The following is an 18,710-nucleotide window of genomic DNA, read 5'->3' as shown; positions in this document are numbered from 1 at the left end:
TCTCATTGAGACGTATAAGATGATGAATGGGATGGATAGGATAGAGGTGGAGAGACTCTTCCCGCTCAGAAAGGACAGTAGGACTAGGGGGCACAGCCTCAACATAAAGGGGGGGGCGGTTTAGAACGGAGTTGAGGAGGAACTTCTTCACTCAAAGGGTGGTGAATCTCTGGAATTCTCTGCCCGTTGAGGTGGTGGAGGCTGCCTCGCTAAATATTTTTAAGACGCGGGTTGATGGGTTTTTGATAAGCGAGGGGATTAAGGGTTATGGGGAGAGGGCGGGAAAGTGGAACTGAGCCACGACAGATCAGCCATGATCTTAATGAATGGCGGGACAGGCTCGAAGGGCTAGATGGCCTACTCCTGCTCCTATTTCTTATGTTCTTATGTTATGTTCTTATATTTCCAAGTCAGGATGGTGATTGACTTGGATGTGGTGGCGTTCCCATGGACCTGCTGCTTTTGATCTTCCTTCTAGATGCTAGAGACCGCAGGTTTGGAAGGTACTGCTGAAGGAATCTTGGTGAGTTCCTGCAGTGATTCTTCTAGATGGAACACATGGCAGCTACTGTTACATCATCTGTATAGTATTATTCTGTGAGTATGACTAAATCAGGCTGTTGCTGGACTAGTCTGTGATACAGCTCTCCCAATTTTTGCACAAGCCTCCAGATGTTGGTAAAGACGATTTTGCAGAGTCAACATGGTTAGCTTTGACACCGTTGTGTCCAGTACCTAGGTCAATGTCGGATGGTCCATCTGGTTTCATTCCTTTTTGTTCCATTTGTAGTCACTGAATACAATTGAGTCACTTACTAGACCATTTCAAAAGGCATTTAAAAGTCAGTCACATTGTTATGGATACGGGGCTATGTGTAGAGCAGACCAGGTAAGGATGACAGGTTTCCTTCCCTAAAGGAAGGAACGAGATGGATTTTTTTCAACAATGGTTTCATTGTTATCCAGATATTTTGAGTTTTTAAATTAAATCAATTGCCGTGATGGTATTTAAACCCAGGTCTGCAGAGCATTATCCTGAGTCTCTGGGCCACTAGTCAAGCGACATACCATTGTGCCACCTGCTACAATGGGCCTACACACCATGAATGAAAGGGAGGGCCTAGATCAGCTGTACTTCCAACTGTTGTTGAGCAACATCTGCTGGAAATTCATGTGAGGATGAGCATTGTACAAGGACATAATGGAGTTCACGCATCATGCCCACAGTCATATAGTCTTGACATAAAGTGTCAGCAAGTTAAATACATGTTGATGGTATTAGAGATACTGGAAGATGATCACTATCCATAAAACCACACTCCAGAAAGGGGGAAAACTTTAGTGGGAACACTAGGTGTAAACATATGTAAATAAATTAGTGAATAATCAAAATATATAAAAGTACAACTTCTTGCTGTAAACCAGGGAATACAAATAGAACAAAAAACAAATCTTAACACGAAGAAGGAGCCTCTAGGCAGCATTATTCTGAGAAATTTCACTAAGAATAGAACAATTCCCTTCTGCGCAGTTCTAACAACATATTGAAGAGAAGAGCACTACTGGGGACAAAGAAAATGTGAAGAAGCCAAAGAGTTATCAAAAATGTAGCTATTTTATGTATCAAGCTTAATACATGAGCTTTAATACAATATATAGTCAGCAATACATTTAAAAAAAATATTCACTGAGCATTCACTAATACCTACCACAAGTCATGCCGATCCAAAATTTAGTATATGCTAAACTAAAATAAAGGAGGCAACAGTTCTCAACATTACTTTTAGCAAGAAATGAAAGTTTTTGGGAAAGGAGGTACCCTCTACAGTCTACCTCAAGTCAGATAATAGACACTCTTCAAACATCATTCATCTTTGATATGCTATTTAATTTTCCTTCTTGTTAGGTCACTGGTAACCCATATATGAAATAGTTTGTCTACCATCAACTAGTTGTATAGATAATTAGAATTTCTATTTTGTTCCAGAATAGTTAGCCTTCTGCAAATACAAGCACAAGACTGAAATTAAATGCATGATCTTTGATAGCCATTTTCATTCTCCAATTTAAAAAGAAATTAAAACTGAGAAAAGGTGGTTTCTACTATAACACAATTGTGATGAACTTTTCTCAACATCACCATTGTGTTGAGAATACCTTCACACTAAGAAAAAGACAAGTAAATCCAAGCTCAGATGTATTTGCTTTTCTCCTTAATTTAAGTCAGGTTAAAGTTAAAAATAAAATATCAAGTTGTTCCATTTAAATAAAGTAATCTCACCCGCTCTGCAAAAAGGTGTAGAAAACAGATAATTTACAATTTATATTTGCAACTGGATAACTTCTATATAATTTTTAAGTATTAAACAATGAAGTGAGAGGTAGGGTAAGAAAAATCAAGGGAGACAGAGTGGGGCGGGGGGAGCAGACAGATAGCAGGAGGTGGGTGGTAGCAGGAAGTAGGCAGGGATTGAAAGAACAAAGAGCAGGGAAGGGCGCAGAAAATGAGTGAAGAGGAGCAGAGGCTGGGATACATTGAAAGCAAAGCAGCAGAAAAAAAGATACAGCAGGGCAGGCAGGTAGAAAATGGGGAGAAGTGGCATAGCAGTATTGCCATTGGACTAGAGACCAGTATCATGCTGTGAGGACCCAGGTTCAAATCCCACCACACCAGATGGTGAAATTTGAATTCAATAAAAGTCTAATGATGACCATAAGAACATAAGAAGTAGGAGCAGGAGTAGGCCAACTAGCCCTTCGAGCCTGCCCCGCCATTCAATAAGATCATGGCTGATCTGTCGTGGCTCAGTTCCACATTCCCGCCCTCTCCCCATAACCCTTAATCCCCTCTCTTATCAAAAACCCATCAACCCGCGTCTTAAAAATATTTAGCGAGGCAGCCTCCACCACCTCAACGGGCAGAGAATTCCAGAGATTCACCACCCTTTGAGTGAAGAAGTTCCTCCTCAACTCCGTTCTAAACCGCCCCCCCTTTATGTTGAGGCTGTGCCCCCTAGTCCTACTGTCCTTTCTGAGCGGGAAGAGTCTCTCCACCTCTATCCTATCCATCCCATTCATCATCTTATACGTCTCAATGAGATCTCCCCTCATTCTTCTAAACTCTAACGAGTACAAGCCTAATTTATTCAGCCTCTCCTCATAGCTCAACCCCCTCAACTCTGGCATCAGCCTAGTAAACCTCCTCTGCACTCCCTCCAAGGCCAAAATATCCTTGTGTAAGTACGGTGCCCAAAACTGCACACAGTACTCCAGCTGCGGCCTCACCAATGCCCTATACAGCCGCAGCAAGACCTCCCTACTTTTATATTCAATTCCCCTCGCTATGAAGGCCAGCATCCTATTCGCCTTCCTGACCACCTGCTGCACCTGCAAGCTGGGTTTTTGCGACTCATGCACAAGGACCCCAAGGTCCCTCTGCACCATCGCCTGCTGCAGGTTTTCTCCACGTAAGTAATAATCCTTCCTACCATTATTCCTACCAAAGTGGACCACCTCGCACTTGCCAACATTAAATTCCATTTGCCATTTCCTGGCCCATTCGCCCAGCCTATCTAGATCCTTCTGTAGGCTCTCACCACCCTCCGCACAATTTGCCTTTCCACCAATTTTGGTGTCATCAGCAAATTTCGACACCCTACACTCGGTTCCCTCCTCCAGATCATCTATATAAATGGTAAATAGCTGAGGCCCCAGCACCGACCCCTGGGGCACTCCACTAGTCACCAACCGCCAATCCGAATAGCACCCATTGACCCCCACTCTCTGCCTCCTATTTGACAACCAGTCCTCTATCCACGCTAACACCCTACCCCCAACTCCATGCCCCCTGACCTTCTGCAATAACCTCTTGTGAGGTACCTTGTCAAACGCCTTCTGAAAATCAAGAAAGACCACATCCACCGGCTCTCCTCTATCCACCGCCCTAGACACATCCTCATAAAATCTGGCTCAAATAATGTTCTTTAGGGAAGAAAATTGTCTGCCCTTACCTAGTCTGGTCCGAATGTGACCTCAGACCTATAATGTGATTGACTTAAATGCCTGAACAAACTACTCAGATCAAGGACAATTAGCGGTGGGTAATACACATTGGTCCAGTTAATGAAGCTCTCATATTCTGAACAAATAAAACAAAACTGGGGAAAAGGCAGCGAGAGAGAGAGAAAAAGACAAAATGAGACACTGTTGGGAGGCAACACAAATGAGGGGGGAAGAAAAGGAGAGCATGCAGGATAGAACACGTGGGGATAAAGGCAGGGAGAGAATGAGGGATGGAGTAATAGAGAAAAGATGGTTGATAGTTCTTTAACCTTGTCTGAGCTGAATATTGTACATTCTCTCGACTTGGTGTGTTTAACACTGCAGGAGATTGATATGTAATGTATATTCAAACAGTTTATGAAACTGATGCAGCACAATTGCATAAAATGTGAGGATATACATTATATGTTATCATTCAAAATGTACTTTTTAAAATATCCAATATAAAATAAGCACATTCAGGGAAGGGGAATGCCAATTCTGTTGTTTCTATGGCAACAGCCTTGATGTCTTTCCAACAGATTTCTATTGATGTTATCGATCACACAGCTGGAAGGTGTCAGACAGTCATTGTAAAAATTGTCATCTGTCTTAGTAATAGGCATCTCTGTTTCTTTGCAAGATCCTCCTCCTTCCTAGTCTGATAATACTACGGCAGTCTCCAACAGAGTCTCTCTCCAAGAGAGAGAAATTACTGACCTTTGATACAGTTTTCATTTTTTTTTTTCACCAAGTTCCTACTCATTCAGCTACATAGATCTTGCTGCATATGGATATATTTCCTCATTACAAAACCAGGATGCAAAACAATGTAAAGCATAGGAGACAACAAAAGGCTTCTAAAACCACGCAACAGTCATCATCAAATGCAGATCTTCAGAACGTTAACTGCATCAGAACGTGATAAAATACAACATGACAAAACATTTTTAGTATGTAATACTTTGAAAAGAAGAATATCAGGCCAGCTCCAGTCCTTGGGTCAATTAATGGTACTTTTGATCACTATCCAGTTGGAATGTGTGTATGGAGATTGGAAATGGACAGAACGTGATTCGACCATGTTGTTCCTTACCTTCAGGAGAGGTGGTTTGAGGGGGAGAAAAAAGGCAACATGGCAAAGAAAAATTAAGAGTACTGGTAATTGGTTACATGGCATGAATTTGTTTTATTCATTTAAGGAATATGGACATTGCTGGCAAGGCCAGCATTTATTTTCCATTCCTAACATGCCTTGTTGCTAGCCTCCAATCACGCTAATCTGTAAGGCTAAGACCACCATGCCAAAGAAAAACAGCAGAAATGGAACCAACATGGCATCCATAAAAAAACTCTCTCATCACAGATTTCACAGTAACCCAAACAATTTCAATCTGCCATGCCAACAGTGGGCACTCCTCAATTGTTTCCACACTGGACAAGGCCTTTGTGCAGCAAATTGGCACTAGGGCCTTGAAGAGAGCCTGGACTGCAGTTAGAGTGCATCGCAATCATTGATTCACATCACTGAAGATTGCCCCAGAGAAAATTCAGCAGAGGGCTCAGAGAACTCCATTTAGCCACTGCATAAACTTCCTTGGAGACTACTGTACATGCTAAAAAATGTGCCTTGAAAAAGACAGTGGTAAGTGATCTTAAATTGCCAAGTTGTGTGATGTAGGCACACCCACAGTGCTATTAGGAAAGGAGTTCTAGGTTTTGATCCAATGACAATGAAGATATAGCAATTTATTTCCAAGTCATGGTGGTGCGAAGGGAACTTGTAGTTGACGATGCTCTTATGTGCCTACCCTCTGCGTGGTAGAGTTTGCTGGTTAAAAATGTTGAAGCAACTTAGCAAGATGCTGCAGTACATCTTGTATATGTAACACATTACAGCAAATGCATTTACAGTGAGAGGTGCAAATATTTAAGATAGTGGATGGGGTGCCAATCAAGAATTGCTTTGTCTTGCATGATATCAAACTCCTTGGGTGTTGTTGGAGCAAACGAGCCTCCCATCCACTGACTCTGTCTACAGTTCCCACTGCCCCAGAAAAATAGCCAACATAATCAAGGACCCCACACATCCTGGACACACACACTGCCATCATCTTCCACCGGGGAAAAGATACAAAAGTCTAAGGTCGTGTACCAACCAGCTCAAGAACAGCTCCGTCCCCGCTGCCATCAGGCCTTTGAATGGACCAACCTCATATTAAGTTGATCTTTGTCTACACCCTAGCTATGACTGTAACACCATATTCTGCACCCTCTCCTTTCCCTTATGTATGGTGTGCTTTGTCTGCAATAGCATGCAAGAACCAATGCATTTCATTGTATTCACTATACACGTGACGATAATAAATCAAATCAAAAGCTGCACACCCCCCAGCAAGTGGGGGCATTTCAAACAACTAAAAGCAAAATACTGCAGATTTCATCATACTCCTGACTTGTACCTTGCAGATGATGCAAGGCATTGTGAAGTCAGCACATAAGACATTTGGCACATAATTCCCAGCCTCTGACCTACTTTCATAGTCACAGTATGGCTCTGCTGATCCAAATAAATTTTTGCCTAAGAGTAACAACAAGGATATTGAGGGTGCATGAGTCAATAATGGTAATGCTATTAAACGTTCAGAGATGGCTAGATTCTCTCTTGTTAAAGATGGTCATTGCCTGGCATTTGTGTGGAGCAAATATCTGTTTGAACATAAGAACATAAGAAATAGGAGCAGGAGTAGGCCATCCAGCCCTTCGAGCCTGCCCCGCCATTCAATAAGATCATGGCTGATCTGTCGCGGCTCAGTTCCACTTTCCCGCCCTCTCCCCATAACCCTTAATCCCCACTCTTATCAAAAACCCATCAACCCACGTCTTAATAATATTTAGCGAGGCAGCCTCCACCACTTCAACGGGCAGAGAATTCCAGAGATTCACCACCCTTTGAGTGAAGAAGTTCCTCCTCAACTCCGTTCTAAACCGCCCTCCTTTTATCTTGAGGCTGTGCCCCCTAGTCCTACTGTCTTTTTTGAGCAGGAAGAGTCTTTCCACCTCTATCCTATCCATCCCATTCATCATCTTGTACGTCTCAATGAGATCTCCCCTCATTCTTCTAAACTCTAACGAGTACAAGCCCAGTTTATTCAGCCTCTCCTCATAGCTCAACCTCCTCAACTCCGGTATCAGCCTAGTAAACCTCCTCTGCACTCCCTCCAAGGCCAAAATATCTTTGCGCTGGTGCGGCGCCCAAAACTGCACACAGTACTCCAGCTGCGGCCTCACCAATGTTCTATACAGCTGCAGCAAGACCTCCCTACTTTTATATTCAATCCCCCTCGCTATGAAGGCCAGCATCCCATTCGCCTTCCTGACCACCTGCTGCACCTGCAAGCTGGGTTTTTGCGACTCATGCACAAGGACCCCGAGGTCCCTCTGCACCGTCGCCTGCTGCAGTTTTTTGCCCCGTAAGTAATAGTCCTTCCTACCAAAGTGGACCACCTCACATTTGCCAACATTAAGTTCCATTTGCCATTTCCTGGCCCATTCGCCCAGCCTATCTAGATCCTTCTGCAGACTCTCCACACCCTCCGCACAATTTGCCGTTCCCCCAATCTTGGTGTCATCAGCAAATTTCGACACTCTACACTCGGTTCCCTCCTCCAGATCATCTATATAAATGGTAAAAAGCTGAGGCCCCAGCACCGACCTCTGGGGCACTCCACTAGTCACCATCCGCCAATCTGAATAGCACCCGTTGACCCCCACTCTCTGCCTCCTATTTGACAACCAATCCTCTATCCACGCTAACACCCTACCCCCAACTCCATGTCCCTTGACCTTCTGCAATAACCTCTTGTGAGGTACTTTGTCAAACGCCTTCTGAAAATCTAGAAAGACCACATCCACCGGCTCTCCTCTATCCACCGCCCTAGACACATCCTCATAGAACTCCAGTAAATTTGTCAGACACGACTTCCCTTTAATGAAACCGTGCTGCGTCTGCTCTATCAAGCAATTCCCTTCAAGACGCCTCGCAATTTCCTCCTTAATGACAGATTCTAACATTTTACCTACCATTTTGCCACTCATCAACCCCATTCTGAATGCTGTTCCAAGTTCTGCAGGATGTAGGCATGGTCCCCTTCAGTTTCCAAGTAGTCGCAAATGGTACTGAACTTTGATATCATCAGCAAACATCCCCAGGCTTTATGGTGGGGGAAGGTCCTTGATGAGACAGCGAAGAATGCCTTTGGGCATTCCCTGAGGAACTCCTGCAGTGATGCCCTGGACTGAGACAACTGACCTCCAACAATCACTGCCACCTTCTTTGTGTTAGGTTGGCACCAGCCAGTGAAGCATTGTTCCCTGATTTTCATTATTAGGGCTTCTTGATGCCACATTTGATTACACGTCATGATGTCAAGGGCAAATCACTCTCACCTGACCTCAAATTCAACTCGTTGGTCCAACATTGCAGTAAGGCTGTAATGAGGTCTAGAGCTGAAAATGTTGATTCTACTGGGACCGCAGCCTCGGTCAACAGGTTATTGGTAATTAAGTTCTACTTGCATAGAACTTGCTAATTGGTTAAGAGAAGATGGATAGAGCAGTATTTGTCTTTTAAAGGTAGGACATACTTGGGCAATTTTCCACATTGCTGGGTAGTTGCCAATGTTATAGCTGTAGTGAAACAGCTTAGCTATGGGCACAGCTGGTTCTGAGCGCAAGTTGGGATTTTGTCAGGGCACCATAGCCGGGATTTTGTCAGGACTTGTAGCTTTCTCTACATCCGGTGCCTTCAACTGTTTCTTGATATCACATGAAGTGAATTGAGTTGGCTGAAGGGTGATGACATCGATAATCATGGGAACCTCAGGAATAGGGATATTCGTTCCGCCTTTTCCTCTCATTCATTATTTAATTGTCTGCTACTATTCAATGTCAGGATGTGGCAAAAAGACATGGTGGGCATCAAGGTGGCACAGTGGTATCACTGCTGTCTCATGGCACCCAGGACCCAGGTTCAATTCCAGCCTCAGGTTAGTGTCTCTGTGGAGTCTGCATGTTCTCCCAGTGTCAGCATGGGTTTTCTCTGGGTGCTTCAGTTTCCTCCCACAGTCCAAAAGACATGCTGGCTAGGTGCAGTGGCACGCCAAATTCTCCCTCAGTGTACCTGAGCAGGCGCCAGAGAATGGTGGCTCGGGGATTTTCAGTAAGTTTGCGCAGTTTTAATGTAAGCCTCCTTGTGACACTAATAAATAAAGAAAGAAAGAAAAGAACTGCAGCGCTTTGGTCTGATCAGCTGGTTGTGGAATCACAGAGCTCCATTTATAACATGTTGCTTTCACTGTTTAGCATGCATGCTAAACATGCTACAACACAATCCTGTGTTGTAGCTTTACAGGTTGACACCTCATTTTTAGTATGCTGGTGCTGCTCCCAGCATGTTCTGCTGCACTCTACATTAAATCAGGCTTGATGGCAATGGTAGAGCAAGGGATACGCTGGGTTATGGGGTTACAGATTATCATTGAGTACATTACTGCTGCTGCTGATAGCCCACAGCACCTCATTGTTGCCCAATCTCGAGTTGCTAGATCTGTTCTGAATCTATTCCATTTAGCATGGTAATAGTGCCATGATGGATAGTGTTAAAGCAAAATACCGTGGATGCTGAACTCTGAAACAAAAACAAAGTACTGAAATATCTCAGCAGGTCTGAAAGCATCTGTGGAGAGAATAGAACCAACGTTTTGAGTCTTGATGGCCCTTCGTCAGAGCTAAGGGCAAAGAAAATCAAAAAAGATTTATACTATGTGGATGGTGGAAGGGGAGCTTTAATAGGGCAAACGGGAATGTAAACGAGGATGAGTATGTAAATGTAATATGACAAAGGGAATGGACAATGCCCTCGGCATGAAGGCAGGATTTCAACTCCACATCTTCACAAGCACTGTGTGGTGGTCATTCCTAACCATACCATTATGGACAAGTCATTCATTGACTGGTATACTGTTGAACATAAGAACATAAGAAATAGGAGCAGGAGTAGGCCATCTAGCCCTTCGAGCCTGCCCCGCCATTCAATAAGATCATGGCTGATCTGTCGCTGCTCAGTTCCACTTTCCCGCCCTCTCCCCATAACCCTTAATCCCCTCTCTTATCAAAAACCCATCAACCCGCGTCTTAAAAATATTTAGCGAGGCAGCCTCCACCACTTCAACGGGCAGAGAATTCCAGAGATTCACCACCCTTTGAGTGAAGAAGTTCCTCCTCAACTCCGTTCTAAACCGCCCCCCTTTTATCTTGAGGCTGTGCCCCCTAGTCCTACTGTCTTTTTTGAGCGGGAAGAGTCTGTCCACCTCTATCCTATCCATCCCATTCATCATCTTATATGTCTCAATGAGATCTCCCCTCATTCAGAACAAGCTCAGATTGGTTACTCCACATGTGGGTTTTATCACAACCTTCTACAGGCCCCAGCTAGCAGATAGATCCTTCTGAATTTGGTTAGCAGTTAGAATTTGGTTGCTACTAAGCCACTTTTAGATGTAGGCATTGAAATCTCCCACCAGAGTACACTTGGAGCCCTTGCCACCCTCAGAGCTTCTTCCAGGTAACTTTCAACATGGAGAGCACTAATTTATCAGCTGAGGGAGGGCTGCAGGTAGTAATCAGCAGGAGATTGCCTTGCCTATGTTTGATGCCTTGAGATTTCATGCCAATCAATGTGGAAGACTCCTAGGAAAATTCCCTCCCGACTGTACACCAATCTAACACCTGTCTTGCCTGTGGGGCAGGACATACCCAGAAATGATGGAGGGGAGTTTTGGGGTTTTGGCTGTAACATAATGATTCAGTGAGCATGCCAATGCACACTGATGCTTGGGTAGACTGTGGGACAGCCCTCTCAATTTAGGCACAAGCCGTTAGATATTATGAGAACTTTGCTGGGCAGTTAATTATGGTGCGCCTTTATCATGTACAGTCCCCTAGGTCAGCGCCAGCTAGACTGTCTGGTTTTATTCTTCTTCAATATTTTGTAGCGAATTGGTATAATTGAGTGGTGATACCTGTGAGGCCATTTCAGAGGCTTAAAGGAAAACAACTTCTACCATCCCATATCTCAACATTGAATAGAAAACAAGTCTATCCCAGCATCTTACTGTTGAAATGCCTGATTGTCATTATGTATTGCTGTTTATATTTGTTTCATTTTATTCCCATGTTCAAAACCAGAGCAAGAAAGACTTGCATTTATATAGCACCTTTCACAACTATCAGAAGTCCCAAAGCACCTTACAGCCAATGAATTACCTTTGGAGCGTAGAGATCATTGAAATGTCAGAAAAGGGCCATAATTTTCTAGTCTTTCTTAAACTCAGGGATGATGCCAGAGAACTGGGGAATTGCAAATATTACTGCCTTGTTCAAAAAAGGGGTAAAGCCCAGCAAATGCAGGCCAGTCAATATTATCTTGGTAGTGGGGAAGCTGCTATCTAGAAATAATTTGAGACAAAATTAATAGTTACATGGGCAAGTACAGTAAGTTAAGGAAAACCAACACAGATTTGTTAAAGACAAATTTTGTTTAATGCATTTGCTGGAGTTTTTTAATGAGGTAACAGAGAGGGTGGATGAAGGTAATACTGCTAGTATGGTGTATATGGACTTCCAAAAGGCATTTAATATAACGTCATACAACAGACTTGTGAAAAAAGTTATAGCTCTTGGAAGTAAAGGGGACAGCAGCAACATGGAAGCAAAATTAGCTCAGTGACAGGAAATAGACAATAGTGGCTAATGAATGTTTTTCGACTGAAGAAAATTTATAGTAGAGTTCCCCACGAGTCAATATCAGGATCCCTGCCCTTCCTGATATACATTTATGACCTAGACATTGGTGTAGAGGAATGGATGGTCATATGGCAGAGGAAATTTAATGCAGAGCAGTGTGAAATCATTCCATTTGGTTCAGAGAACGGAGGTGCAATAAAAGAAAGGGTATAATTCCAAAGTGGCTGCAAGGGCAGAGCGACCTGGGTGTATATGTGCACAATACATTGAACGCACCAGGACAGCTTGAGAAAGGGGTTAATGAAGCATATAGGATCTTAGGCTTTATTACTAGGGACATTGAGTATTAAAGCAAGCAAGTTATGTGAAAGATATAGAACACCAGATTGGCCTCAAATGAAAAATTGCATCCACTGCCTGCAGTAAACAAAGATCCACATATATAAAATATTTAGAGAGGAAATAAAACATTCAAGTGACTGCATTGCTTTCCCAGTCATAAAATTACCTGCAACACTACATAAGGGCCATCTAGTGGTAATAAGTTAATTTGGTAACATTTCCTGCGCAGAGGAACCAATTCTAACTTATCTCATCATGATAAAGGTACAAAATAGATACTCTAACTTTCAATAACCTGTTTATAATGGATGGTGCAAACACAAGAGAGAAACATGACCATTTTATTGGCCAATAGGTGACAAATTCTGCATTTTATAATGCCAATTCTCCCTTATTAATTATAATCCTTGTATCATGTTCTGTCCTTTTTTCTCATCCCTAGCATTCCACACCTTTTTATCCAATATAAGGCAGGATACCCATTGTATTTCAACATTAGTTATAGATTTACTTCACAGAACTGTTGTGGCACAGGAGGCAACTCGGCCCATCATGTCTGCAGCAGACCTGAGTGGTTCATTCATCAGGAGCCATTCTCCTGCCTTCTCCACAGAAACCTGCACATTCGTCCTTCTCAGATAACTGTCTAATTTCTTTTTGAATGTTTTGATTGAATCTGCCATACTTGATCTAACACTTTTACCCAAAAAGAGATGGTTGCACTTTGCACAGAGTGCATGCTATCCTTCAAGAAAAGAATGTTCATAGAATCATATAATCCCTACAGTGCAGAAGGAGGCCATTCAGCCCCTCAGGCCTGCACTGACAACAATCCCACCCAGATCCTATACCACAACGCTGCATACTTACCTCGCTAATCCCACACCCGGGGACACCAAGGAGCAATTTAGCATGGCCAATCAACCTAACCCTCACATCTTTGGACCATAGGAGGAAACTGAAGCACCCAGAGGAAACTCACGCAGACACTAGGAGAATGTGCAAACTCCACACAGACGATGACCCAAGCTGGGAATTGAACCCAGGTCCTTGGCGCTGTGAGGCAGCGGTGTTAATCACAAGTACAGTATCACCCAAAGGAATAAAAAAGAGGCAAACTAAGGATTCCTTTTACATAACTCCAAAAAGCATTACCAAATGTTTAACTGGAATGAGGAACATTGACAGACAGGAACAGGGGCAGGTCCCATAGTTCCTCAAGCCAGTTGCACGACTCAATTAGATCATGGCTGGTTTTACGTCAACTCAGTTTTGCCAACTTTGTTCCACATTGCTTGAAACTCTTACCTAATTAATATACATCAGTCTCAGTCTTGACAATTTCAATTGGTCCACTGGCAAATTTAAGGGAGCGAGTTGTAAATTTCTACAATTCTATATGTATGAAAACCTGCTTTCTTTCTTAAATGGCTTTGCTCTAATTCTGTCCCCTTGCTATGGAGTGCCCCGACAGAGGAAACAATTAGTTTGCATTAACTCTGTTGAATCCCTTGGTCATTTTAAACACCTTGATTTGATCACCCGTCAAACTTAAACTGAATGCACTCCTGCAGATAGGTCTGAATAGGACTCTAACACAAATGAAGCACCACTTCCCCACTTCTGAAGTCTAATCCTCTTGAAATGGAAACCAATATCTCATTAGTCTTTGATTTTTTTTTAAATACCGGCCTTTAGTCCCTTTGTTGTCCACACTTCCTAGTTTCTCACCATTAAAAAACAAATCGCCATCTTTCAGATCCAGTGTGGATTTTCCCTCCAAACACTGCTAGAACAGACAAGTCAATATCACAGTAAGATTTTTTTTTTTAAGTGATTCGGTGCATTCAAAGATTTTGCTTCCTCAGTAGGTAATCGTTAATTAGCCTCACAGGTCCTCATTCAATTTTTCTCTGGCCCTTTACAGACTTCTCCTATTCTTACAACTAATCATGCCTCGCTGTGTCATTTATAAACTTGGATAAAGAACTCACTATTTTTTCATCCACATTTATCTAGATAACATATAAATATTGTATATTTAGAACTGGAAACAATGCTGAGACATGGGTCACTAACTGGGGACATGGAGATAAAGGGCTCGTCCCTAATTGGCAAACTAAGAGAAATGATTTTACATAATTCCTTATTTCCTTCGTCTACTTAGTTTCCTTAGACAACCTATATGTTGTCCTCTCCTCCCACTGTGTAAATAATTACAAAGCATTCAAACTAATTATCAATATTTCTAATGACCATCCTTTCCTAATTTCCCTGTCATTTTTGAAATTCCTACACACCTGGAACGTTTAGCTGGCATTATGCTCAGGTTGTATCCAGATCCCTACAAGGCATCTACATCATACCATTTTGGCTGAATCTGTGCTTACAACTGACTTATTTTGTATCTTACGGCTGTGTATTCATGTACTAAACACTTATCTGGGTAACTGTCCTCATCCTGATCATTTGACCCGCTAGTCCTTTCTTTACTTTTTGATTTAAAGTATGGATTTTTCCTAACAAATGCAGTAAGAACAGAGCCAGGTTTTTCTTTAAGTGATATGGTGCACCCAGATTTGTTTCCGAGGTACATACCTATTAATTCCATGGGGTGCTGCATTATGAAACGTTCACATAATCGAATGAACATGTTTGTTACTTCTTCAGTAGGGCATTCAGCATGTCTAAACAAAACAAAATTAAAATCTAGTCACGTACACATAATACTGCACCAGTCACATTAACAACTGCTCAAACGCAAGACAGTTTTTAGAAGAGTAAAAGCTAACCAAATTCTTGGGTTTCCTGAATCTATTGAAATTTCAGCTGATCAGATCTCAGTTACATATTTATAATAAGGGACATATTACACATGCATTCAAACCTTTCCTCAATCTATCAATACTTAGATATATTAGCTAGTACTTCTTGGAAGAATAAACTTTTACACTTTCCAACATAAACATTTTAAAAAAACAAGGCATGATTAAAAACAAAAGGGCACTGGCAAAGCAAGATTAGAAAGTACTAAGCTATACATATAAACACAAAGTCAGCTTTTTATGTATAGTAGCTTTAGTCCGTAACATTTGTACTGTAATAGAGAGAGACTGACATCTAGTGACCAATCAGCATGTATTACACATTTACACAATAAGCAGTAGAAGAATAATAACATGCATTTGTATCATGCCTTTAATATGGTAAAAAAAAATCACAGGAGCATTGTCATACAAAATTTGACTGCTGGTCACATCAAGAGATGCGAGGGTAAATGACCAAAAGCTTGTTCAAATAGATAGGTTTTTTAAGGAAAGAGGAGAACGAGAGAATGCTTAGAGGGGGAAATACTAGAACTTAGGTCGTTAACTGCTGAAGGCACCACTGCCAATGGCAACAATTAAAATCAAATCATGTGCAAGAGAACAGAATTGGAGATTTGCAAGTATCTCCAAGAGTTGCAGGAGGTTACAGAGTTAGCAAAGGATGAGACCACGGAGGGATTTGAAAACAAGAATGAGTTAATTTTTACATCAAGGCTTTGTCCAACTGAGAGTCCACGTAGATCAGTAAGCACAGGGGAGCAGGACAAATTAAGCTTCGTCCCTGCCATGATATCTAAAAATCTATAACTACCAACAAAATCAGAAACTCATTCTGTCAATTCGCATATTCATTTGGAATACAACGCAATCGGCCATTGAGGAAAAATGGCCGATTGGAAGAATCGTCAGAACAGCTACACTTGAGAAAGGAGAAAAGGGGAGAATAGAACAGAGTCCTCAGCAGCATCAGGATGTGAGGAAGTATGGTCAAAGTCATTGAGAGAGTTAGTGGATTAATACGAAGAGGCTGGATAGGTGGGACTTTTTCCTCTGGAGCACAGAGGCTGAGGGGTGATCTTATAGAGGTCTATAAAATAATGAAGGGCATAGATCAGCTAGATAGTCAATATCTTTTCCCCAAAGGTAGGGGAGCCTAAAACTAGAAGAGATAGGTTTAAGGTGAGAGGGGAGAAATACAAAAGGATCGAGAGGGGCAATTTTTTCACAGAGGGTGGTGAGTGTCTGGAACAAGCTGCCAGAGGTAGTAGTACAGGCAGGTACAAATTCATCTTTTAAAAAAGCGTTTAGACAGTTACATGGGTAAGATGGGTATAGAGGGATATCGGCCAACTGCAGGCAACTGGGACTAGCTTGGGGCAGCGTGGACAAGTTAAGCCGAAGGGCTTGTTTCCAAGCTCTAAACCTCAATGACTTTACACTGATTAACACGGAATCAATATCCATATCATCTGAGGCCAAGTCAGCTGATGAGGAAACATTGGTCCAAATTTTCTGGTCCCTTGATTGTCAGAGATGGGACATACATTGGGAAACAAGCGTCAGGATCCTGCGGAAACCTGACGCACATACACAGAAATTAGTAGGGAAGTATAAACATTCAATTAGCTAATTCATTGTTGCCCAGGACCCTGTGCAACTGTCTCCAAACATGATTTAGACCCGACTACAGCCTGTTCCCCTGATCACTCCCCCTTCCCCCACCCCCACCAAACCCAACGACCACCCACCTCCCCAGATCAGACTACCCCAACCAGATCAACCAACCTCCACCCTCAACTAGATCAGACATGACCAGATCACCCTTCCCATCCACCCACAACTAGACTGTGATGGTATTGGGGAGGTGGTAACATACTGGCATTGTCAGATGGTGAAATTTGAATTGAATAAAAATCTGGAATTAAAAGTGTGATGATCATAAAAATATTGTTGGTTGCCATAAAAACACATCTGCTTCACTAATGTCTTTTAGGGAAGGAAATCTGTCACCCTTCCCTGGTCTGGCTCATGAGACTCCAGACCCTCAGTAAACCTTTAAATGCTCCTTGGCAACATTTAGTAGACAACTTTTACATTGCAAAACATTCTAAAATGCTTCACAAAAGTATTATCAAACAAAATACAACACTAAATCACATAAGGTGCTAATAAGGTAGCTGACCAAGCTTGCTCAATCACTAGATTTTAAGGGGAATCTTCGAGGAGACCAAGAGGTGAATTCCAGGGTTTAGGCCTCAGCACTGAAGGCACAAGTGTTTCTGGTGTTTAAATATCATCATAGGTTGTAGGGCTAGAAGAAATTACAGAGATGGGCAAGGCTGAGGGCATGGAGGGATCTGAAACAAAATATTACAATTTTAAACTTGAGCCATTCTTTTGTGAAGAGATAATAATGGCAAATTTGAAGACGGATGGAAAAGAATTGTTAAGGATATGAAATAACTTAAGACCAGCCAGGATCTTATTAAATAGTGGAACAGGCTCGAGGAGCCAAATGGCCTACTTCTGTTCCTAGTTCTTATGTTAACCCAGGGATGAAAGTGCAGTGGTCAATAGTTTAGCCAAGGATTCAGAGGTGGGTCTGATGTCATGATGAACTTGAAGAGGCATGAAGGGAGATATGGAAACTGGAGAAAGATGCAAGTTAAGAGCACGGGCAGGATCCTTGAAGGAACTTGAGCCCAGTAGAATGGGAAAGGTAAAGAAGCAACAGAGGCAGCTAACTGGATGGTCTCAATCTTAGCAGCAAAGAAGTCACAAGCTCCTTCACTTGTTGTAGGTGGTGACGCTGAACAATGGTTTGTCGTACGTATGAGGCAGCAGACGGGGTTAGATCTTTGCACTTCTGGATCATCCTGCAAAATTGAGCACTTTGGCAGACAAAAACATATATATTTTATGTGGTGAATAGCTAAACCAGTTCCCCACCAAATGGCAACCCTTGGAGTTAAGGGAATGTAGAGGTGAGCAGAGAGTAGAGCTCTATCAGAAGAATAACTAGAGTGAGAGCATAATTCCATCAACAGTGACTAAGACTTCAAAGGTGAAGATGAAGGTGTGGCTGAGCAGATCAGTAGTTGGCTTGATTTATTATTGTCACATGTATTAAAGACAGAAGGACATGTTAGAAGGGTGGTGGAAAGTGCATTTGGGACATTTGCTTTTATCAACTGGGGCACAGATTACAAAAGCATGCTGGGGAGGCAATGGCCTAGTGGTATTATTGCTACACTATTAATCCAGAAACTCAGCTAATGTTCTGGGGACCTGGGTTTGAATCCCAACATGGCATATGGTGGAATTTAAATTCAATAAAATTATCTGGAATTAAGAATCTACTGATGACCACAAAACCATTGTCAATTGTCGGAAAAACCCAACTGGTTCACTAATGTCCATTAAGGAAGGAAATCTGCCTTCCTTACGTGGTCGGGCTTACATGTGACTCCAGAACCACAGCAATGTGGTTAACTCTCAACTGCCCTCTGAACAAGGGCAACTAGGGATGGGCAATAAATGCTATACAGCCAGCAATGCCCATGTCTCATGAATGAATAAAAGAAAATGTTGGAGTTGTATAGAACTTTGGTGAAACCACAGCTAGAATGCTCTGTGTAGATTTGATCGCCACATCCAGTGATTGCACTGGAGTGGCTGCAGAGGAGATTCACC

General features: G+C 42.4%; 2 protein-coding genes across 2 annotated transcripts in view; one reads left to right on the top strand and one right to left on the bottom strand.

The window, feature by feature from the left end:
• Positions 1-18,710, top strand: part of pnrc1 (proline-rich nuclear receptor coactivator 1) — a 206,983-nt gene that overhangs the window by 76,842 nt on the left and 111,431 nt on the right. The gene's annotated exons all lie outside the window — the stretch shown is intronic.
• rngtt (RNA guanylyltransferase and 5'-phosphatase) overlaps positions 1-18,710 on the bottom strand; it is a 372,001-nt gene that overhangs the window by 309,641 nt on the left and 43,650 nt on the right. Inside the window, exon 4 of the mRNA XM_080192775.1 lies at positions 14,788-14,876. Within this exon, the coding sequence (XP_080048901.1) occupies positions 14,788-14,876 (89 nt within the window). The remainder of the gene's footprint in view (positions 1-14,787; positions 14,877-18,710) is intronic.

This window comes from Carcharhinus amblyrhynchos, chromosome 7 (assembly GCF_965287045.1).
Source record: "Carcharhinus amblyrhynchos chromosome 7, sCarAmb.v2.hapA, whole genome shotgun sequence".
Classification (NCBI taxonomy): domain Eukaryota; kingdom Metazoa; phylum Chordata; class Chondrichthyes; order Carcharhiniformes; family Carcharhinidae; genus Carcharhinus; species Carcharhinus amblyrhynchos.
Note: the sequence above shows the minus strand (reverse complement) of the source record. Positions and strands in the feature narration are given on the sequence as shown.